Source organism: Octopus bimaculoides, chromosome 5 (genome assembly GCF_046866305.1).
Source record: "Octopus bimaculoides isolate indiv1 chromosome 5, ASM4686630v1, whole genome shotgun sequence".
Taxonomy (NCBI): domain Eukaryota; kingdom Metazoa; phylum Mollusca; class Cephalopoda; order Octopoda; family Octopodidae; genus Octopus; species Octopus bimaculoides.
The window spans coordinates 108,764,445-108,789,967 of record NC_142932.1 but is presented as its reverse complement, the minus strand read 5'-3'; the positions used below and the strand labels follow the sequence as shown (position 1 = coordinate 108,789,967).

The window sequence follows — 25,523 nt, the reverse complement described above, 5'->3', positions numbered from 1 at the left end:
CTTCCATCGAGATTCACTATATATTTTCTCAACTTAAATATCTCTGTATGCCATGCACATTTCAGTTGTTCATAGCCCAAAGAGCCGAAGAAAGAAGTTGAACTCCCGGATGAAAAGCTTTTCATTGGATACACCAGACCCACCTAAGCAACTTCTAGCTATTGATGAAACCACCAAAAAGAAAAGTAGTTCATTTTCAAACACTTATCTTGGAGGTAGTAATTCATTATTTTCATCCATAAAATGTTGTCTGTTCATGTTCCTCACCTATTCACTAGATTGCACACTGTTTCTCTCATGCTCAAACAGTCTGTATGAGTATGCATTAATGTATAGGTCTTATTGCAGATAATTTCAGCAATTCATAACAATAGTAGTAGTAGTAGTAGTAGTAGTAGTAGTAGTAGTAGTAGTAGTAGTAGTAGTAGCATTGATGGTTGTAGAAATATTGGTGGGAAGTCATTATTTCAACAGCTGTACCACATAAAAGGGAACAACCAATAACAAATTAACATATTTCTTCAGTGAGATAATTTACAAATTCATTTCACATTAAACCAGTTTTACATATATATTTATCAGTAAATTAAAATTTATGATATATACCTAAGTATTTCAGCATGCTCTGGAGTAGGCAGTAAATATTAATAACATGAATTATCAACAAAAAGGTCTTATCATTATGAGACAATATATAAAAATATTTTCACAACACAAACTATTTACTTACACATATATTTTTTTATAATTACTACTATTTTATACACCTACATGAACAAAACATGCATCTGAAAATTATTTCAATCATTTGAGACAATGTAACACAGACAAACATTCATCACTCTATAATAGCACTGAACAAAAAAGGCAAATCTTCCTTTTGTTTTGATCCTATATTTAATGAATTCTGGAACTTTACTCAAAACCTTAAAGCTTTTCACATAGTTTAATATTATGGTTAGTTGGAAGGTATAGAGGAAATGTATCTGTCTAGCAACAAAATATTAACCATTCTATATAGTGGAATCCATACATCAAATAAAATTTTGACAACGGACTGAAAATCATTTATTTTTGTATATGATCCTTAATATTCTAGTTTTAGTTCAAAGTAGGCACTACCTTCCTCGCTGACATGGGAAGCATGTTCCTAGTTATACATATATGTTTATATATACACTGATTAGGAAATTATTTTTCTACATACAAGTAATTATGAATTTGTGTAAAAATATAACTTGCAGAAGATTGGTGTGTATCCTTACCTTTCCTTGGCATTTTATTAAACCTACTATATCTTCTATGTTCTATTCAGATAGATGACATCACACATATAAATTTACTATACTGTGACATATTAATACTGACATTCCAACTGCTTGAGAGAGAAAATGCAACTGAAGTCATTCTTTGTTATACTGCGGCAATATATTTTATGATAGCCCAAACTCTACTAAACTATAGTAACTCCTGCAATACTTGTAACTAGCACACTTCTTTACAAATTTTCTCAAAATCTATAAAGTTATCTTTATATAATCATCATTTAGATAGCTGGAACCTTGGAGGAAATATAAATTTGATAAACAGTTATTTTTATTATAATGCAGTATTTCCATTATTGCTTGATCTTTCCAAATAAAACATTACAAGCTTTTTATGAGAAGTAGATCTAGGTTCAGATAACCAAAACTATTATTCAAAATAGAAACAAAAATAGTTTACCTAACATAAAAGCTAACGGGGATAAAATTAATGTATTATATCATTAGATAATTATTCAAAACTTTACATTGAAAACTTTCTAAGATAACTCGAAGAGTAGGACTGATGTCAAAGTGACTTGTTACTAAAGGAGAGATTTATTATTATCATTGTTTTCAAGTTTAACTGGGATTACAAGGTTACAATCATGTATTTTAAATCCATAAGTGAAATCCATCATTAACACAGGGTAATTATGCAATTTAATATAATATACAACAAAAGAAAGCTGTTGAGAAGACCCCACAATACCTTACTTTTATCAGTTGATATTTGAATCATAATTTCATACAAAATATTTGAGAAAGTTAATACAAGGTAACAAAATAGATGTCTTGGCTTGATGCATACTCTTCAGATGGTGTTAGTAATTTTGTTTTTCAACTCATGATTCAGTTTCCATTTCTTTCAATTAAATATGCAAATTTTTATCTTTACACTAATTCATGCAACCTACTAATGTTGTCTATCACTTTACACCTTCTTTCCTTTTTAAAACTTCTTATTCAAATCATTTCTTACAGTCATTTCTCTTTTATCACTACATGAATCCCAATATATTTGACTTCGGCTATTTTAATATCATTAATACTACTTTTTTTATCAATTTAATTTATTTTGTCTATTTCTTTTTTATGTCTGTCTGCTTCTTAATCATGTTTATTTTTTTTTTTTCTAGCACTGCTTATATCACCAAAGTCCTTAATGTTTGCTTTCTCCTCCACAATGATCTTCACTAGCAACACTGCTACCACTACCTCTGCTACTAACACTTCCTACTCTTCATTTTTATTACTATTATCACCAACAATCTTGCTTCCATTGTGCAATCAAAATGTAATTTATTTTCTTATGTTGGTTTACGTTGAACAGTTGAAAGAGGTATTCTCAATTCATGATGCAGGAGATATGTTTTTCTTTTTATTGAAACTAGAACTTACAGTTTCACATTACTGTGATCATCAAGTGAGTTCTCACCTGAAGATCACTATGGCATGAAACTTAAGTCATGAAACAGACTCCCAGTTTCAGAAGACTGAATTGGATGCTAGAATTGCAGGTGCTGGTACAGTAATGCACCAGCTCCAGTATTCAATCTTCAGAAGAGAAAAGATTGATAAAAAAAACAGCCAAACTTGCCATCTCCAATTCAGTTTCCATGTCTATCCTTACCAATGGTCATGAATTTTAGATAATAACTGAAAACGTATGATTGTGAATACAAGTGACCAAAATGGAGTAATGTTATTGAACAGGATGCATACTTCAGTGAGATTCTTCCAGTTGAGCTGCTACTTCTTCACACTGAGAGGTCACAGCTCTGATGCTACAAATGTGTGATTAGAATGTTGCAGGAAAGTATCACATGACAGATTTTTCAAGCTGAGCCAACTAGCAGGAGACCTACAGGTAGACCACAAACAAGACTGTTGACTAATATCCATAGTCTCAGTCGGTCATTCCTGAGAAACCTACTGAAAAGTAATGACAGTTGTTTTTGATAGGACCCTATGGAGGAGGTGCCTGAGGACTCTACTCTCATGACCCACCCAGAAATAGTGAACGGAGAAGATAGATGGCTGGATTTTGGGGACTATATATGTAAAACCATTTCTCATTAAGCTGACAGATTGATAACTTTGAACATTTGGTACGTGTTGCAGTGCTAAGATGTCACATATATTCATGTATTCTTCTTGTTATTCTCCCGTCTATTCTTCTTGTTATCTTAAATAACTATGTTTCTAAGGAGGACAATCTAATTATAAATATGAGCCATTTAATCATAAATTATGTAAAATTACTATAAATAATGCACATGTAGATGTGGGTGTATGTTTCACTGATGTGTGTCAGCAAAGAATGTATGCATCAGAGAGTAGAACTGGCGCCCTGTAAACAATGTTCTCTATGACTCTTTGTTCTAAACTGAATTACACACACACCTCTGTCACTTCATTTGCAATGGTGAGAACCAAGAGCCAGCCCTTTGAAATTTGTAATCAATTACTGTTTCTCACAAGTTGCAATATAAAAAGAAATTAAATGTAATAAACTTCCTCTATAAACGAGGCTGCTAGTAAAGAATATAAAAATATTGACATAAAATTAGTTAATAGATTTTGTTCAACCTGAAAGTGAATAAATGAAATGTTATATGCATGCATATGTAAGTGTGACATATCTGATATTAAATTCTGTCAATGAACTGTCCAGCCATAACCAACTTTGCTAACTGCTGGTAATGATTCATTTAAGTTTATTGATGCAAGAATTTATATAGATCTAAGTAATTCTTTTATATAGGTGCAGGAGTGGCTGTGTGGTAAGTAGCTTGCTTACCAACCACATGGTTCCAGATTCAGTCCCACTGCATGGCACTTTGGGCAAGTGTTTTCTACTATAGCCTCTGGCCGACCAAAACCTTGTGAGTGGATTTGGTAGACGGAAACTGAAAGAAGCCTGTCGTATATATGTATATGTATATATATGTGTGTGTGTGTTTGTGTGAAGGCACATGGCTCAGTGGTTAGAGCATCGAGCATACAATCGCAAGGTTGTGAGTTCAAATCCCGGACCGGGCTGCGTGTTGTGTTCTTGAGCAAGACACTTTATTTCACGTTGCTCCAGTTCACTGAGCTGTAGAAATGAGTTGCGACGTCACAGGTGCCAAGCTGTATCGCCCTTTTCCTTTCCCTTGGATAACACTGGTGGTGTGGAGAGGGAAGGCCGGTATGCATGGGCGACTGCTGGTCTTCCATAAACAACCTTGCCCGGACTTGTGCCTCGGAGGGTAACTTTCTAGGTGCAGTCCCATGGTCAGTCATAACCGAAGGGGGTCTCAGCTCAGTGTCTGTGTTTGTCCCCCCAACATCACTTGACAACCGATGCTGGTGTGTTTACGTCTCCGTAACTTAGCGGTTCTGTAAAAGAGACCGATAGAATAAGTACTAGGCTTACAAAGAATAAGTCCTGGAGTCGATTTGCTCGACTAATAGCTGCAGTCAAATTACTGCAACAGGTAAAAGAGAGTATATGTTACATTTTAATAGAGAGATAGATAGATAGCAATGCACCAGCTCCAGTATTCAATCTTCAGAAGAGGAAAAACATGTCGTGAAGTCATGTGGCTTGGTGGTTAGGGCATTCAGCTCACAATCATAAGGTCGCGAGTTCAATTCCTGGTAACGCATTGTGTCCTTGAGCAAAACACTTTGTTTCACATTGCTCCAGTTCACTCAGCTGGCAAAAATGAGTAGTACCTGTATTTCAAAGGGCCAGTCTTGTCACACTCTGTGTCATTTATACATATATATACATATACTTATATATATATATATATATATATATATATATATATATATACATATACATATATATACATATACATATATATATATATATATATATATATATATATATATATACACACACACACATATGTATATATATATATATATATATATATATACATTTTTTTTTATTCATCTCAGCCAAGTGGCAGCAGTCATGCTGGAACACCACCAATGACTTTCCCTCTTTATTCTGTGCTCTCTGCACGTTCCTTGCATGGCTCTTCTCCACCATCTGATCTAGTCCAATCAAGACTTTCGATGGCACATCTGGTGTATAAGAGAATTTGACATCGCTGCCCTAAACTGTGTCTCATTTTGAGCCAACGATTCGTCTGGTATCGTGGATAGGAAAGTGTCGAGTTTTGTTTTGAAGACCTCTACATCCATGTCTTGCAGGTCTCTCAATTGTTTTGGCAGGGCATTAAAGAGCTGAAGTCTTCTGAAACTGAGGCTGTTGCAATACCTTGTTCTTATGTGAGATGCAGTGGACGGTACCCTTGGTACTATGCAGTGACGAACTGTGCGGGCATTCGTATAGTACTTGATACCAAAGTTTGGTACCAGTCCTACCAGTATTTTCCATATGTAAATTATTACATATCTCTCCTGCCTGTGCTCCAGAGAGTAGAGACCTAGTGCCTTCAGTCACTCCCTGTAGTTCATCTGCTGGACAGTGGTGATCTTTTTTGTATAGTGACGCTGAATTGCCTCGAGTTCTGCTGACACTGTGTGGTGACCATAAGTGAGAGCAATAGTCTAGATGACTCAGAACAAATGTCTTCCATAGAGTAAACATGACATTTTGATCCCTTGTTCTGAATGTCCTCAGTATCCACCCTGCCAGTTGTCTACACTTTGCTGTCAACTTGACAATGTACATGTGAAATGATGTATCACTACACAGGTCTCTCACTGTTTGTGGTTCTGGGATTGAAAAAAACCACTCATGTTATACGGAACCATAGAATCTGTCATTATCCCCAGTGTAACAGATTATGTCTACAGCATAATTGTCCATTTATCCATCTCCCGGGAACTCATCACAAATAAAAATATAAATAGGATCCCTAACCAATACAAAACCCACGACCACAAACATTTCCAGTTCTTCAAACAGAATTCTTTTTTAGCCATAATGAATCTGGCAAAAGAGCTACAAAAGAACATTCTAGCCATCACACAATACCACTCCCCACTGCCACCCTATTACACAAACTCCTATTGCTGCCATTAACAAGCAAATCACCAAAACAGTCACCTCAATATTTTTGCTCAATGCACAAAGCATCAGCCCTTCCACCAATGCCCAAAAATGGAAGATCCAATTTATTGAGGACTGCATTAATGACCATCCACACCACTTTTCCCGTCCTCACAGAGACCCATCTCAATAATCCCCACTTGGAAGCTGAGGCAAGAGTGAAGAATTTTACAGCCATCCGTGCAGATCATATCAGCAGAAGAAAGGGTGGGACCGTCATTTTCATGCACGATTCTTTTTCAGCTGAAGCAATGGACGTATTTACCAATGGCTACTGTGAAGCAGCTTCTGTGTATAGTAAAACCAACAATTTAATAGTAGTTGGGCTCTATTGGCCACCCCTAACTCCTTTTCTACACTTCAAGAAATGCCTCAATAGTATTAAGCATTTCATTCATCAGTGTAATGCTGACAACATATAAATGATGGGGACTTCAACTTTCCCAGTGTTGATTGGTCCACAAACAGCTTAAAACCAGGTTTTCCCACCTCAACCCCTAATAAGGAAGCAATTGAATTGCTTTTTGATTACATGGATGAGTTTTTCCTAACCCAACTTGTTCATGAACCAACCAGGTGTCACAAAAACATCTTGGATCTTGTATTCAGTAACCACACTGACACTATCCTCAATATTGCAGTGGAAAAAACACCACTACTCTCAGACCATGACATGGTTCTCTGCGATCTGAGATTTTACCACCCAAAGATCAAATCCAGTGACATCTCTCCAGCCCATCCATTTGACACTATGGACCTTCATAACGCAGACTGGGATACAATCAATCATGATATTTCACAAGTTGATTGGGCCTTCATGCATGCACACACACCCCTCCAACATAAACACATCATGGCAAACATTTGTAGATACTGTGACAGTTATATGCAAAAACATACTCCATTAAGATCAGTATACAAATTTAAGTGCATAATCCCTAGAAATATTATAAACAAGAGTACCTTAAACTTCTGAGGATTTTAAGAACACTTTTGTAATTCAAACCAAAAATTTGTGGTCAGTGCTTCATTAATAACTAAGCAGTAATTAAGGCATTATATATTGAATCTTAATTATTCAGACAGTCAGCAAATATATATAGATATTTATAATATACAGGAATATATTCAGTTTTCTGATCATCATCATCAAATGTTTTACTTACACAGTCTGCTCAAGCAAGAAAACCAGCAACCCAATTTAACATTTAACTTTATCATTATATTTATCTTCAAGCACAGTTTGTCTTCCTAAAATATTATTCTGGTTAGAGTCCTCTCCCTACTTACTTTCAGTACAAGAAACCTTTCATCAAATTGTCAACCAACTCCTCTAAAAGTTTTGACAAACTTTCTATGCTTTTTCAAATTTTTCTTTTATTTTTACAAACTAATATTTTACTGCTTTCTTCACTTTCTAAAATTATTGCATTCTCACCATTGGATAAACATTACAGTTCATCATGCTGGATTTCGATGTAAGTAACAAATTATTTAACTCAAAACTCCTTTTCTATAATACAATTGTTTATATACAATATACAATTCAATAGCAGAGCAGCAGTTATAGTAGTGCCTTGAAAATTGTGTAGTGTGTGTCAGCCAAATTTTATGAAGTGCTCCAAACTATTTCCCAGCAGCACTCAACAGTAATTCCTGTAAATGATCTGAAAAGTATCACTTAGGAATTCAAAATGGGAATTAGTATTCAAAAGATTGTGGAAACAAAAGAGGCATTAATAAATCCCACACTGCAACAAATTTCTCATCAAGCAATAGATTTAAAGTACAGTCTTAGATTTATTTCCTGCATTGCAATCAGATAATGATTACAACAGTCAGAAAGTACATTTATTTCTCTCTCTATCAGATATTATTTCCCCTTCATCAATATTAGTTTTTATTCTATTATACTTTCATTATATAATGTCACCAGGTAATGTGGAAACAAACAATTGATTCTATCAAACATGAACTTTGGAATGCAAAATCAATTGCCTAGTTTCTAATACCTCCCTAGGCTGTAAATTAATAGAGACCATATTAACAGACTACATACAATGAAACCCATGTAGCATTTAAATGGAATGAGAATTCATGGCACAATGTATTCAATGAAGTGTTAGTAAACAGGTAGGAGGAAATCTAAGAAAGAGATGGTATTTGGTGTTTAGGACTAAGGGAAGTTTGTTAGTTCCATAAAGAAATCAATGTTTGAAAAATTAGATCAGATCAACCTTCTCTCTGGGTGTCAAGTGTTTCATGTATTTAACTATCCTGAAATTACATGTGTATCAAATAATCACAGGTGAAAATATAAATAAAAACATACGGAAAAAACAAGCTTGAAATTGAAGGTGGTAGCAACAGCAACAGTGGTGCTTATTTGAAATGCTATGCTTCAGATTGTATTTTAGCAGTGTAGTTTAAAATACTTAACTGTTGACAACTAACTTCTCACATATTTGTTACCAATTAAATTGTAGTTAGAATTGCTAGATGAAATTGTTATTTATAGCATACAATATAAACTGACAAGCATTCACAGCAAACAGTGAGAAAAAAATATATATATATTTGTCAAAAATCAAATAGATTTCATGTTGATCATTAGTTTTAGATGATTGATCTCCTAGTCACAGTTTTTAGTATCTACTGAAATTTTAAAAAATTATTTGAATGTTAAAACACATAAAACTAATATAACAATACTAAAAAAAACAGACTTTTGAAATATTGATTCTTACTAAAAATATTGCTACCAAGTAAACATACAATTTCATATTCATGTGTATAATATTAGAATATAGATAGCAAATAGCATCTTCAGAATAAGTTAAACTGATGGCATTATTTCACACACTGAGATAATGATGGCTCAATCATTTCATATATCACATTTAATGAATACAGGAATTATACATGAGCTATTTCAAGTTTCATGCTTGAATAGTGAAGTAATTTTCAAACTTATATAACATACTGTGCTTCTAATCTGGTGAGGGTCAAAACATTTTCCAGTTTGATGACATATTTACGTATACAATCACCCCTAAACAAACAGACATTTCAACAACACCTGAAAACTTATTCAGATAGTAACCTTAAAATACTATCTTTCCTAATCAGTTCAGTAAAAAGTTAATAATGCGTACATACAAAAACCATTAATAGCTTCCAACGCTATACTGCGATTTATGCTACCAATGATAAGGGGTGAGGAACAGCAACTGTCATGCTGGGTCTACATTTCCTGCTGCCATATGGTCATCAACAGTATACTCAACCTGCTAAAAATCACACTCTGCCAACTTACACAAGTACAAGACATACTAAATATTGTATTCTTACATACCTCTGAAAGAGAGAAGTTGGTCACATCTGGAATGCCATTTATCATAGTTCTGTTCAATCTGGGTTGGTTTAGAACAGCAGGTGTACAGAAATAAACTGAACAATAAAGAGAATATAATATATCATGGTTGTCACACTGCACCCTATGGAAATATCTTTTGCAAGTCATGTGTGCAGTGTAGTTCTCAGTTAGGCAGAGTGTGATATATCTAGAGCAGATCATGGCTTAAATCTGATCATTTAGCCAACTAGTTCTGTGCCATAGGTCTGATTGCTCAGAGCTAACTTGGGGCTGTATAATACATTAAAACTTTAGCTGTATTAGGAGCTTTTTCCTGTCTTGCAAGTTACTTGACAACCTCACAAAAATGCATGCAACACACACTGTAATTTTGTTGGCATTAGGAAGGACATCCAGCCTTAGAAACTATACAAAAGTTGACATTGGGTCTTGGAGCAGCCCTATGGGTCACCTGATCTTGTCAAGCCATCCAACCCATGACAGCATAGAAAACAGATATTCAGTGATAAGGATGATTATTGTATTTGCATATGCACAATTTTTTCTCTTAAATTTCACCAATATATTTAGACCTATCTAATCTAATTGGTGAGATAATTATTGCAGTAATGCACAAGCAACATGATTCAAAGACATTATAAAGCAATATATCAATATGTGGTTTACAAAAATATTAATTTAAATAATGTTTAAAAAAGTGGGTGATGTAGACTATATAAATGGTAGTGTGTGTAAATTTAAATTAGCAATATATAACTCTAAGTTAACAAACAAGTTATGGTAAAAGTCAACACAACTATACTTGAAATGGAACTGACAAACTCATTCAACTTAACACACATCTTGGTGGGACTTGGTAAGAGGTAAGATGATTAGGTAAGAGGTAAAAGGACTAGGTAAGAGGCAAGAGGAAAATTCCGTTCAAAGTTGAATTTATGGTGCTGCAATAAATGAAGAAAAAATAACTTAGAATGCATCACTGGTATAAGTTAGAAGAATGAAGCAACTGCAAGACAGATAAGCAAAAGAGAAAAATTACTTCCTTTTGTAATATCTATCAGAACAGTCTACTTTCTGGCTAGTCCATTCTGCTCGTCAGTAATTTAATTTCTTTTCTTCTGATATATATATATATATAGATATATATATATATATATATATATATATATATATATATATATATATATATATATATATATATAATTCATAAATATAGTGTCCCTTCTCCAACAGAAGTAATTTGCTATTTCTTTTTTATTCATATCCTCAGCTTATGGAGTATATTAATCTTCTTTTCAGAACTAAAGTATTTTAATTTCTTAATATTAACAGACAGTTAGATAGTGAGCTAGCAGAATTGTTAGCATGCCAGGAAAAATGCTTGTCAACATTTTGTCCATCTTTACGTTCTGAGTTCAAATTCTGCTGAGGTTGATTTTGTCTTTCATCCTTTCTGGCTCAATATAATAAGGATCAGCTGAGCCCTTATCGCTCCCCTGAAATTGCTGGCCTTGCACCAAAACCTGAAACCAATATTAACAGTCACTCAATAAGAAGGGTTCTTATCTGGAGCTATCTATATCCCTTGCGGATATGAAAACCAAAGTCTGAGATATGGCATGTGAATCCTATTATTGTTTCCTATGATGCTCTCTACATGATAAAATCCTTATGATTTGGAATCATATGGGCACTTAACAGGACTGATGATAATGATGATTGTTAATAGTCTTATAACAAAAAGTATGAAGACATGTTGGAAAGACCTATTCTTATATTTGAAAATATATATTAGTATCTGCCTCTGTTGCCAAAATGTTAGATTATATTCAAGAAACTTGATTAGTAAGCTCTTTTTCACAAACAATGAACTGGAGGAGTAGAATGTTTATAGAATGTTTTTTGTGATGAATGTTTAGTTTGGACATGTGTAAGTTAATATTGTTTTTAGAAAAACATGAGTTGGATAGATGCTTGCAGAGTTCTGACGAGAATGGATACCACATTGTCAGTAATGAGAAGAGACAGTTGCATTGAAATGACAGTTTTATAGTTGACGCCCAAAACAAAAACTACTACTTTAGTTTATAAGAAATTAGAAGAGACAAGTCAGGAAGTGGAAATGGTCTATGATATATAAATTACAACAAGCCTGATTTTTTTTTTTTTTTTCTTTATGGGCAGGGGCTATTTTTTACAAAATACAAAATATTTTCATTTCTGAAATGCATGCAATAGCTAATGGTTACTCTTACCTGTCATTTATTTAAACAAAAATATATTCAATGATTACAACTAAAGAATATTTGAGCATATGATGAAAAAAAGAATATGAGCTAGTTAATATTATTTTCATTTTATAAAAGACAACTTCAGATACATTTCTGCCTTAGAGAGGCAGTTTTCTATCACTTATCAAGGTACAGTGTTTCTCTTGCTTTATACCAACAAATTAGCAATTTTCTGTACCACTACCATTCCAACGAGTTACAGAAAGGTTGCATTTCATTGACAAACTTCAACTAAAGCAAGACACATTAAGATTGGACTTCTGTAATACCTGAAAATCCATATTTCGTCATAGCATTTCATACAAACTAGATAAGTTACCCACTAATTTTAAGCATTTTTTTTTTTTTAGTACAACCGTTAGATCCTGCCCAAAGAAGTTCTGCATTCATTCGCCATAAGCTAGGAGGCCGATCAAGTTCCTTGGAAATTGATGAGTCAAAATCCGGGGCATCAAGTTTTTCCCTCTACTCGAATCCATCACCAGTTAGTTCAAACCCAAACTTGTCACAAGTAAGTAAAATTCTCTGAATCAGATTTTTTATTTCTATCATTTGCTTTGTCATTTATAAATATGATGTCAAAAAAAAAATACGTGTGTATGTGGGTACACATACATATCTATATATTTAATTAATTATCATCCCTCAGGGTCAAGGATGATTGTCCACCAGATTTAACTGTAGCAAACCCACATGTAACTGTGTATACTAATGCATAGTCCACAAGTTTGGTCAGATTGAGCATTTCTTGCCTTGTAGAAGAAGCAACACTCTGTTGGTCACTTCACTCTGTTGGTCACTTCACTATGTTTTCTATACATGTATTTATCATTGAGATGTTTGATACATGCTGTGCTGAAGGGCTGAGCTCCATCATAGATGATCCATCTCCATTTGTGCTTGTCATTCACCAACAGTTCCTACTTGTACACATTGATTCCACATCATCATCATCATCACCATTTAGCGTCCATTGTCCATGTTGGTATGGGTTGGACGGTTTGACCAGGGCTGGCAAGCTGATGGGCTGTGTGTTCCTTTTCAACCTTCTACACACACACACACACACACACACACACACATATATATATATATATATATATATATATATATATATATACAAGTATGTAAAGATATATATAAGTTGATTTAAAAATTAAAGGATTAAGGTTTAGAAAGTATGCATTAAACACAGTATCTAAACCTTGTTTCAGGGTGTCATGTGTCCGTGGAGCACATTCACCACTTATGGCTACCAGGCATCATCAGCGATACTTTGCATTCATCATTGAATCAATTTCCAGGAATCCAGGGTGCACGTAGCGTATATATTAAAGATTAATAGAGAAGGCAGAGCATACCAAAAGCCATTTATTATCATGACAATTGTTTCGTCTTCATGATGCCTTGCTCCCTAGTGGGCATGAAATGGTGCAATAACACCAGATGCAACACACAGTGCAAAGGAGACTCATCAGGTGGCATAATATACTTTTAAGTGTGGGGATTTACATTTCAGTTTCACTGTATTGAGAGATTTTATCAGTTTGGGTGGATATGTTCAAATGCGCTGCATCTGGTGTTATTGCACTTCTCCATGTCCACTAGCAAGCAGTGCATCATGAAGACAAAACAACTGTCATGATAATAAATTTCTTTTGGTACACTCCATTTTTATTAATCTTTATATCTATCTATCTATATATATATATATATATATATATATATATATATATCATCAGGGCTTCTTTCAGTTTCTATCTACCAAATTCATTCACAAGACTTTGGTTGGCCTGGGGTTATAGTATGGCACCCAAGGTATCATACAATAAAACTGAACTTGAGATCACATGGTTGAGAAGCAAGCTTTTTATCCACACAGCTATAGATGTGCATGATTTTCCTCAGACATTCCTGATGGCATGTCTCTGGTTTATGGACGTACCAGTTTGTCATATTTCAGGGCCATATAGGAGAGTAATTCAACAGTTGTTTTATGCACCGTAATAATGAACAACGTAGCCACATCACTTGATATTGAAGAAACTAAAAGAACAATTCATTCTCTAAAAATCAAAAATCACTCAGATCCAACAGGATTCTAACAGGTTTATAAATTTAAAAAACATACACTAACAACAAAGCCTTGTGAACTGATTCTGCTGATCTGGATGCAGGAAGAGATACTAGCTGGTCACAGAGATATAATCAACATGATCACCAAGAAAGAAGAAAACCAATCTGTTTAAGGAGAAATCTCACTTTAGTCACTTGCTGAAAAAATTCTAGCTATAATCCTGCTCAACTGATTCAAGTTAGCAATCTAGTAAAATACATGGAAGGTGCTATAAAAATTGAACTGAAGACAGCTTTAAATAGTTATTTAATCATGTCAAACCCATCTCAACGATGAATGACAAAACTGTTAACAACTTCAGAATTAATAAAGCTATAAATATAGCCTTGAGAGCTCTTCAGTTTATAAGAACAGTCAAGTTCGATGTACTTTTCTTTAAGGTTATTGATAGCAATATAACAGCTCTTGTGAATTATCAGTACAATTGGGGAAAAAATACCATTTTCTTAACTTTACTGGCAGCAGAAATTGAACTTTCTTTCTCCTCTTTGTTTTTCTTTTTCCCTTCTTTGCTCACCTCTTTTTATTTTCCTTCTTTTATTGACATGTTTAATATCTCATCTACATATCAAGCACAGGAGACAATTAAAAACAAAAGAAAATAAGCAAAACATCAAGGGAAGTATTGATGGGGAATATCAGTCAATGAAATTTACAAAACTTTTCTCCAAAAACAATAGAATTCACTTGTCCTCATGGCACAAGAACTTATTCAACTCACTTAATATTCTTTCTATACAGCCTTGCACAGAGATTATATGTTCCAGTTTCTTGCCAGGATTGTTTTTGTTTTTTTTAGAAAGATTAAAGGAATTAAAAATACACTTCAGTAAGATACATTATCTAGATTGACAATAGTGTTAAAAATACATTAAAAAAAACTCAAAATATTATTTAAGATGTTAGAGTAAGATTTGAATGAGATTTAGCCACTATTTTTAGCAGGTTTAGCAATTGCATAGAAGCTAACACTGTGACTCCTCAGTTAGATATATGTAGTAGTTTTGCAGCATAACTTTAAAAGATAAACAAACAATTACTGTATAGGAAGCAAAACTTAGCCATGCAGGAGTGGCTGTGTGGTAAGTAGTTTGCTTACCAACCACATGGTTCTGGATTCAGTCCCACTGTGTGGCACCTTGGGCAAGTGTCTTCTATAGTCATGGGCTGACCAAAGCCTTGTGAGTAGATTTGGTAGATGGAACTGAAAGAAGCCTGTCATATGTATATATATGTATGTATATGTTTGTGTGTCTGTATTTGCGCCCCCCCCCCCTCATAATTGCTTGATTACTGCTGTTTGTGTGTATATGTCCCCATAGCTTAGCAGTTCAGCAAAAGTCACCGATAGAATAAGTATTAGGCTTACAAAGAATAAGTTCTGGGGTCGATTTGTTCGACTTAAGAGTAAAGAGTATTCAAAAATTATTAATGGCAATGACAAGGATGCAGTAAAAATTTTAACACCAAATAATAAATGGTTCAGTGAAGTTAACAGGTTTTGTGTGTTTCTGAATGGTTAATGTGTGGTCTTCCACACTGTAATTCTTTTAGTTTCAACACATTTTCAGATCAATCACTTGTCAAACAAGTGCATCTTTGAAACATATTAAGTCTTATTTTGTAGAAGATGTATTCAAATTTAACAGTTAGCACCAGTTTTGTTTGGCTGATGTATGTGTGTGAGAGAGAGAAAACATTTATGACTGTTGTACATAGTTGTGTGTGTGTGTGTGTGTGTGTGTGTGTGTGTGTGTGTGTGTGTGTGTGCATACCATAAGGAAAATCTAATACCAGCTTACTATTTACAAAGTGGATCACAAACTACTCAAAGATATGGAATAGATACAGTTAGGTTGATCGGGCTTGCATTATAGAAAGAGTTCTGTGTATGAGAAAAGCATTCTTTTCTTCCTGAGTCAAAGATTTATCATAAACTGACTTGCAAGACTCTCTTCAAGTGTTTAGAAGTGCTCTTGTTGCAAGATATTTATGCTGACATCTTTGTATCAATGAAGAATCTGCACGAAAACTCAAGCAGTATTTAATTAATTATGCGCCATGTCTTAGATGTTGGTCTTCTGTTTACTTGATGTTGAAATAAAGTATTTGTAAAATGGATCCCTTATAAAATGACAGATGGAGGCTTTTAAAGTTACAATTGCTGACACAGTATCATTAATTAATAGCTTTCCAATTAATAAAGAGCAATTTACTAGCTCACCATTCAGTGTATTACACTTCTAAGATCCACTTAACATCCCATTTCTTTTGAGCTTATCCAAATACATACTAATGGCTTGCTAAGACATGTTAGTTGTACGGTCTCAAGACTACATCTAGATTCCAAAACTTAGTTCCAATTTAAGCTTATTATTATTATTAACCACAAAGGCATGCTTGCATCAGACTTGAAAAATTTGAAAGATTGAAAGTTAGGCTAGTACATTTCACATAAAATTTCTGATAGGAATCATGACGAGAATGCTTGTGTTGTGACTTCCAGCTATTTGATAATCTGACATAGATAATAAAAGTCACTGGTAGCTGTTAATTAATGTATGAAAATTTCAGACTTACTTTATCATCAGTCATGATGAGAAAAAAACAATACTGAAGACAGCTATGTAGTAACTGCTTATTTCAAAGTTTCTTGTTCAGACAAGTATTCAAAAGTCAATAAATTCTATTCCACATGAAATGTTTGTTAAATAAAGTTCAGTACAATTACTTATTTGTCTTAAATATAAGGCTAGTGTGGGAAGCTATAATACAAAATCTTATTTTAACAGACTGAATAATAAAGAGTCTTAAGATTGGCACAAGGCCATATGATTTGGAGAAAACTATAGTCAATTATATCAGTCCATTTAGCTAGTCATCTTTTTATGAAACTAAGAAAGATAAAAGGTTGGATTTGAACTCAAAACAAAGAGACAGATAAGTACATAGCACTATGCATTTTGCCCGACTCTGTATCAATTTTGCTATTGCACAGCCCTTTATAACAGAACCATAATAATTCAAGTTGAGAGGAAAATTCCTCGTTTTGCTCAGTTTTCTTCTTCAAAGAAAATTAAAAGTTTATTTTCATTGGTTGATCTGTTAGATTATGCTTTCAAGTAATTTTCATTCATTGTGTGAGTAGTATCCAGTGAAATTCTTGAAACTTGGCCAGTAAGATTTTTACATCCAACTAAACACATCTTTCATTTGCTGGTTATTGCTGCCTTTTACTGTCTAACATGTTAATCTTCTCCATATTAGAGAGTAGATGCTACAGTTTGTATTTTATCAAGCATAAGCATCTTTATGTGTATATGTTTTTAAGTACACATTTACACATACACAAAGAATAAGTAGCAAACGTTGAAAGGAGACTTTTCAATTCTACTGCAAATGGTTGTGTTCTTTCAGTTTTGATCTCATTGCATATCACTTTGGGCAAGAATCATCTAGCATAACTTCAGCTGAGCATTAGATTTTGAGTAGAATTTGTAAATGGAAACTATTTACAATTAGGAAAAACACACACACACACACACACACACACACAAACCTCTCACTCTTACTTCCTATCATCACAACCATTGTAGTCATCATCATTTCAATGTTTTCTCATGCTGGCATGGCACTGGTTGGTCTGCAGAACAGCAAAGTGTCACTCATTTTCTATCCTACATAAATTTTTCAGTGAGCTCCCATGTATTACTATTGAACGTTGTATCATCAGATACATGTGTAACATGCGTGTGTATACACACACACACTCACATATATATATATGCACAAATATATATACTTCCCTACCACATAGTTTGGGACTAGTATCCGTTATAGCCTAGTATCCGTTAATTTTTGTTGCATGAGACCAAAACTATGAAATTCTTCATGCTTTCTTCTATCATTGAAGCTAAGATAAATATATTTTGCTTTTAAAATAAGAAAGTTATTTAGATCTAAACTTGATCGGGGCTGTTACTTACTCTCCTATAATATTGCTACAAATTATGATGTAAACTTTTTTCTACTGGACCAAATCTCAAATTTTCTATGCCAAAATGTAGCTAGGGACCAGTCCTCTTCAAAAATGTTAACAGTTTTCAATTTGGTTAAGAACTGAATTAGCGACAAGCTCAGAAAGATGTTTCATGTGAGTAAAGTGCGGCCTTAAGAATATTACTCAACTATTACCGTAGTTGAATGATTTTTATTCAATTGTCTTTAAATAAACACATATTTAAAAACACCTGTCTCTCATAAGTGGAGATTCACATATCTGTCATAATGTTGAATCATGTCCATGCTATTCATGCCAGAAATTTGGCTGATAAAATGGAGGAGCACTGGAAAGAATATACTGATAAAAAAAAAACAGCCTTACCACTTATAGATCTCTGTACAATAATCTTGAAGAAGCATCTTGAATATTTCTTACTGTCATGCAGTAAAAAAAACACTCTAAGCCATTTTCAATAATAACTCAGTTTCATGTGGAAGAGTATGAAAAGAAAGATCTCCTTTATATCAAAACAACACAAAAAAGAACAAAGACAACCTGAAGCATCCAAGCAACTTGAATCAATTTTGATATATTCATGAAATATGTTCCTATTTCTATTGTCAGTTTTGGTTGTGTAAAAATCTCTATATATGTCACTTAAATCTTCTTGAATAAGCATGCATAATACCAATTTCATTGGTTCATTAGCATCAAGGTTTACATTTATTGAAAAATGTATTTGTCTCTAGGTGGATGAAATTATTTCCTATTGAGGATAAATTTAATTGCAAATTTAACTCCTGGACAAATGATTAAAGATTTTTAATCGATAAAATTTACATTATTTCCAACTTTATATAAGATAAAAAACATTAGATATTCTAGTAAGAAATATTTAGAACAGTACATTTTAAAACAATGTTGTTCTTTATTATCATTCATAATCAAATTTATGTTTGTATACTTATTTTTCCCAGAGCATCATTGGCTTTTAATCATATTTTTCTTTTAAGTGTTTTTTTTGTAAATGGTGTTTACTTTTTTTTTACTGTTTTAGCTGAAAAGCTCGAAGAAGAAAAATGATGATGTATATGTTGTTCTATATAATTTTAAAGCCAAAGAAAAAGATGACTTGGATCTCAGGTAATTATAAAATAATTTTTCTCAAACACAAAATCTGGGCAAATTCATAATTACTTCAAACCCTTTTAATACTAATCCACCTGAAACTGCCCCTGGTTCTACACCACAAACTCCCAGTTTTGAAGGGATCTAAATTATAGCCTTTCAGTAAAATTTCATATTAATTTGTTTCTTTTTCAAATTAATTGAAGAAAAGATAATGTATTTCAACAGAAATACAGTAACAAAGGGTTAAGGAAATGTTTTCTTTCCTTTCACTGATTTATACAGTCATATATATGTATTTACATACAGAAATATGCACACATACAATTCCACTCATACACACAGTCACTCTCTTTCTCCCATATATACACACAAGCATAAATGTACATGATATCTACTGCTTTCTGTTAAGTCTAGTTTTCTTTTATATAAATTTTTTCAATTCCACTTTCTATTGACCAGTTAGAAACTATTCTGAAGTGCTCCGATACAAATCTTTAGAAAGTGGCAGTAGTTATCAATTAGGAATAATAATTTCTCTTTATTCAACAGTCAAACCTCAATACCCTTCAGCTATGTCATGGAATATAAGACAAATCAAGAATAGTACATTATTTTTAAAGAAAATTGGATGAAAAATCAAATAGTTTTCTTTAAAAAGGAAGCTAAATTAATTCAAGTAGAAACATAAGCTAACACTATTCAATTCCTTAGAATGAAATCAATATTTTCCAAACATTATTCCATTGAGTGTTGAATATATTGTGTCTGTCCTCACACCTGACTACAACAGCTGTCACAATCCATCTGCCCCCACCCATTTCAGTTCTGCCATTCACCACTTGACACTGTGTAAAACAGAACCAGCCCCCATCACCATCTGAACAATATTTAGTTGATCAGCTAAGATCAGTACTCATGCTGTACTCACCACTATACCCAATCAGCAACTTAGAAGTAGCAGTAGAAATTGGGTGTGATATGAATTATGAACACCTACTACAAAAAGGTATGGCTTCCATTCTACAAAGGTGCTAACACTCCACCAGCACCTATAAAACATTGAGCTCTAAATGGTCTTCATAAGTCAACTGAGGATCTTCATGAAAACTAGACATCCACCAGGGTTAGATAAGATCATCCATAAACTCCAGAGTGGCATGAAAGCATGTATCACCTACCTTGAGGACATGGTACTTGCATTCTCAGACAGAGATGGAACCAAGTAGTGATGCATCGTGGTGTCTGGAGCTTGTCTTTTGTTTGGAATATCACTAACAGAAATGATATTCTAACCAAAGCTAAGTTTTCTGTTCATGGCTTAATTACAAAGATAGCAAAGAAGCATTGAATGTTGTGCAAAAATTCTGCTATCTGAGGAGCTTTCTCTCTGTCCACGTGAATGATGAATCACAACACAGTCAGGGAAAAATAAGCATTGCCTTCAGAAGACTGCATCACAGACTTGAACCAGACCATGGAATTAGCATTTTTAGCCAGGTCTACTGGATGAATATGGATCAGGATATTGGAAAATTGGTGAAAGCCTGCAGGGGTTGATTACACATAGACTTCGCAGGACTGTTAAATAGAGAGTATTATCTAATAATTGTGAATAGTTACACAAAATGGCCAGAAATATGTAAATGTAGGAAGCCAGCCTCCAAAGTAACAATGAAATTTCTGGACAAACGTTTTGTGCGATATGGCATCCCAGACACTATAGTGTCTGATAACAGAACACAGTTTGTGTCGAAGGAATTTAAAAACTTTTGCAAAAAGCATGCAATGGAGCATATTACTACTCCACCATACCATCCGAGATTGAATGGACTAGCAGAACGTTTTGTAGACATGTTTAAGAGGGCACTAAAAATATCTAGAAGCTACTAGCTGATATGCATTGACGCAATTCTTAAGTGTCTACCAAATAACACCTAACCCCAACACCACTTCAGGTATATCACTATCTGAACTAATGTTCACCAGAAAAGTCAGGTCAGTGTTTGACAAATTACTACCGGGAAGAAAAGCAAAAAATGGAGAGAAACACCGAGAATAAGATAAAATACTCAAAATCGGTGACAAGGTGTTTTTTAAAATATAAAGAAATGGAAAGGAAAGTTGGGAAGAAGGTATAATAAGTAAATGTTAAGGAAAAATTATGTATATGGTAAAAGGTCATATATGGGAACACAAAAGACATTTAAACCAACTGAAAAAAGGGTTTACAGAAGAAAGAGTAAGACATGAAGAACCAATGGAACTTCTTTAATATATTTTTGACATCCCAGTACCTCAAGGAATAGTCGAACCAATTAGTACATCAACTAGGAAAAGAAAACAAACAGAACTTTTGAAAGTAGAGCCAAAACGAATAAAATATTCCAATTTCTTCCCAGGGAATTAAGTAGAAAAAAGGTGGGAGAGGTGGTAATAAATATATAATAAATAAAAGAAAAATATTAACTTTCAAGGAAAGTCAAGCTCAAAAAGGGGAGATGTTGTGGTGAAATCCTGACACCCCTGTGGGATAGCAAGTGAACTGTCCTAAACCTTATAAAAGCGCATGCATACTGACAGTGCAACATACAGTGTGGTGTGTGCAGTCGCATTTGTGATGGCAGTCACAGAAGTCGTTGAGAAGAGATATAAGCTTGTTACGTGTTTGATACTGATTTAGTATTTGTAGTATTATAACACTGTTACAGTGTAGCCTATATCTGAACTCAAGGATATAAAAAATTCAAATCCTACCAAGGTCAATTTTGCCTATCATTTTTCAAGGTTGATGAACTAATGTACCAGTCAAGTACTGAGATTGATGTAATCAAGTAATCCCTCCCCTTAAAACTGCTGACCTTGTGACTAAATTGTACACACACACACATACACACACACACACATTGTCAAGCACTATATTTCTTGTTATAGCATACAATTCGACAATATAAAACTATAACTACTCTATTTTTCTTTTAGAATGTACTTTTATCCTAATTTATGGACAACTAACTGATAATATATACATATATAGACCTTTGTATTGACAAACTACAGGCAAAGTTTTTGGTACATATATTAGAGTTTATTCATTCATTCAAAACTGAGACCTCCCTCCATCACTACTGCTTTTGACGTAACCATAACTTGTATGTATTGTGATCATGATTTATGTACAAAGACTACCATAGTGATCCATAAACCTTAGGTTATGTTCTTCATAGTGTATCGTTAATATTCTTCTTATGCATGTTGTTTTGGAATAAAAAATATAAGAATATGTAAGGAGTTTGTTCATCAGTCTATACTTTTCATTAACTTAAAGCTTGGGTGAGAAATCTCTAGAAGGATGTTGATAGAGATGGTGTTAAAGTGAAATATAGGAGTGGATTATTTACAGATCCTTATACAACCCTATGCTACAGGTTATTCATCCAAGAAAGCAATAACTTCAACCAAGAATTCATATAGAGTAGAGGATTTGTTATCCAGCTGCAGAAAACTTCTCTAGAGTTAATGGCATGATAAGATCTACCCACTTCATGTTGGAAGACATGCACAATAATAAATTGGCTTTTTTTCAGCTAATGTGTTTGCCAGATAATGTAAATTGTGATGATTGATGAGTTCCATCCAGAATTGTAGAGAAACAAATGGATGTGATTGTTCATGATATATGTATACAGTTGAATATCTAAATATACAAGAAACAATATAATCTATTGAGATCATCATCATCATTTAACGTCCACTTTCCATGCTGTCATGGGTTAGATGGTTTGACAGGAACTGGTAAGCCAGGGAGCTGCTCCAGGTTCCAGTTTGATTTGGCATGGTTTCTACAGCTGGATGTCCTTCTTAACGCCAACCACTCCATGAGCGTAATGGGCGCACAGGTGCCATTTACATGACACTGGCAATGACCACAATGATGATTTCACAGGTATAGTTTCTATAATACTGGCAACAGCCACCATTATGATTTCACTTGGTTTGACAAGCCTTCTCAAGCACAGCATATTGCCGAAGGTATCAGTCACTTGTTTTGGGCTTCTGTGAGGCCCAAAATTCAAAGATCATGCTTCATCACCTCATTCTTCACCTCTGCGAGGCCCAACATTTGAAGATCATTTGGATGTTTAAATGTCCACACTTTAATTTGCTTTATCTCAAGATAAATGAGCATAAATATGACAATTTGCATATCATGAAGATATGGTATTATATATGCTACTAAATGAAAATCACAATTTTAAGGTGAGGTTTTCCTCCAGTATCTTTCCTTTCACTTATGTTTGTATATTATTTACTGAAGCAACTTCCAGACATTCCAAGTTTCAGAACTACCACCATCTATCTCCAACTGTTTAGATCCTTGGCCTTTTGTCTTGAAATGGAAGGGGGGCCAAAATATTGATTAGTCCCTCTATTCTACAGTGATGTTCTTCCAGATACTCTGTTCATCTATACCCAGCAAGATGCTCTTACACTGCTCTTGTGATCTTATGGTATAGCATACAAACCACCTTTCTTATCCAATGACCATATGACACACAGATTAGTTTCTTTCACACACACTCTCTCTCTCTCTCTCTCTCTCTCTCTCTCTCTCTCTCTCTCTCTCTCTCTCATGTGAAATTTAAATTATTCTTTTATTTTCAACATTTTTAGGGCTGGATGGCGTATTTCAGTTCTTGAAAGTTCCAAGAAAGATTGGTGGAAAGTAAGTAATGAATTAAAAGGAATATAAATATCATTTTTTAAAGACTTTACATCCTGTTGCGTGTTGGTGTGTGTTTGATTTGGTATGTTGACAATTTCAAAAGAAAAAGACACAATGCGAGAGAGATAATTCCAGAGAGAAACAATTGAATGTATCAATATTCATTTAACTGAAAAGGACAAAGACCTTGATTTAAGAAGTTAGATAATTCAAGGAAATGTATAGCATTATAGTAAGCTTTACAGCAGATTATTCTTCTTTTTATCTGTTTTTATCAAAAGTTGCCAAAAGTGTTGTCATGGGTACAATAGATATGCTACTGCTCAGATGCTTACCAAAATGCTTTCGGAAATGTATTTTTTCAACGGAACTGAAAGTAAAATTTGGATGTATCAAAATTATAATTACAAAATTATAATTATAATTACATATTGTTCTTATGATTCTGCCATTTTCAGGGTAAATGTAATGGTAAAGTCGGACATTTTCCTGCTGCCTATGTAGAGCGTCTTCAACCAGGTCAGCGAATTTTCCAAGTTACCAGCCCAGTTCATATTACTGAAGGGGCTGTTGATGTACGTTTCCACAAAGATCAGGTAAAGCCAGTTTTCTTAATTTTGTTCAAAATACATGGCAGAATCATTAGCACATCGGACAAAAGACTGAGCAGTATTTCATCTAGCACTTTACTTTCTGAGTTCAAATACAATCAAAGTTAATTTTGCCTTTCATTCTTTCAGGATTGATAAAATAAAGTACCATCAAGTACTGGGTTGATGTAATCAATTATCCACCTCCCCTAAAATTGCTGGCTTTGTGCCAAAATTTGAAACAATTATTATTATTATTAATGGTGGTGGGCTGGTAGAATTAAGGTATCAAACAAAATACTTTTGCATTCAAATCCTCTTGAATTGATAAAGCAAAGTACCGATCAAGTCCTGGAGTTCATGGTATCAACTGTCCCTTACCCATACCTAATATAATTCAATGACCTACATTTAGTAGAATATTTACTCACTTCTACCATATGTAGTCGAGATTTTCCAAACTCTGCTTATAGTTTGTTAACATAAAACAAATAACCCTTTTATATTCAATTCAATTCAAAATATTTAATAAATTACTTATTATAGGTGCAGGTCAACCAATGCCTTATGAGTGAATTTGATAAACAGAAACACTCTGAAGCCCATTGTATGCGAGTGTGTGGATGCTTACATTCTGCACTCCACATAAAAAGACACTGAGCTACAAACAGTGAGGTTTTTCTGGCATTCCTTGCCAATAAACCTGAATATCTGACCGTAAGAAACAGTGCTTCAGTAATAAGTATTCATCTAATTCATACTGGTATGGAAAAATAGACATGAAAACGTAATAACAAAAAAAAATTATCAGTTATATTTTTGGCAGAGACTGAGCTGAAGTTTACTTGGTGTCAGAGATGATCTGTATAAAAATACCAAAGAGACAAACAA

The 25,523-nt window shown here is 33.8% G+C and overlaps 1 protein-coding gene and 1 long non-coding RNA gene across 10 annotated transcripts in view; one reads left to right on the top strand and one right to left on the bottom strand.

The window, feature by feature from the left end:
* Positions 1-25,523, bottom strand: part of LOC128247895 (uncharacterized) — a 206,359-nt gene that overhangs the window by 124,590 nt on the left and 56,246 nt on the right. The window lies entirely within an intron of this gene.
* The window catches only part of LOC106875793 (uncharacterized), an 848,542-nt gene that overhangs the window by 820,549 nt on the left and 2,470 nt on the right, over positions 1-25,523 (top strand). For 6 of the 7 annotated variants that reach the window (XM_089351827.1, XM_089351821.1, XM_089351825.1 and 3 more), the window contains 6 exons: positions 66-215; positions 7,839-7,859; positions 12,399-12,559; positions 19,246-19,331; positions 23,991-24,042; positions 24,501-24,638. In XM_089351827.1, the coding sequence (XP_089207953.1) occupies positions 66-215; positions 7,839-7,859; positions 12,399-12,559; positions 19,246-19,331; positions 23,991-24,042; positions 24,501-24,638 (608 nt within the window). The remainder of the gene's footprint in view (positions 1-65; positions 216-7,838; positions 7,860-12,398; positions 12,560-19,245; positions 19,332-23,990; positions 24,043-24,500; positions 24,639-25,523) is intronic. The other variant, XM_089351822.1, reaches the window with a different exon arrangement.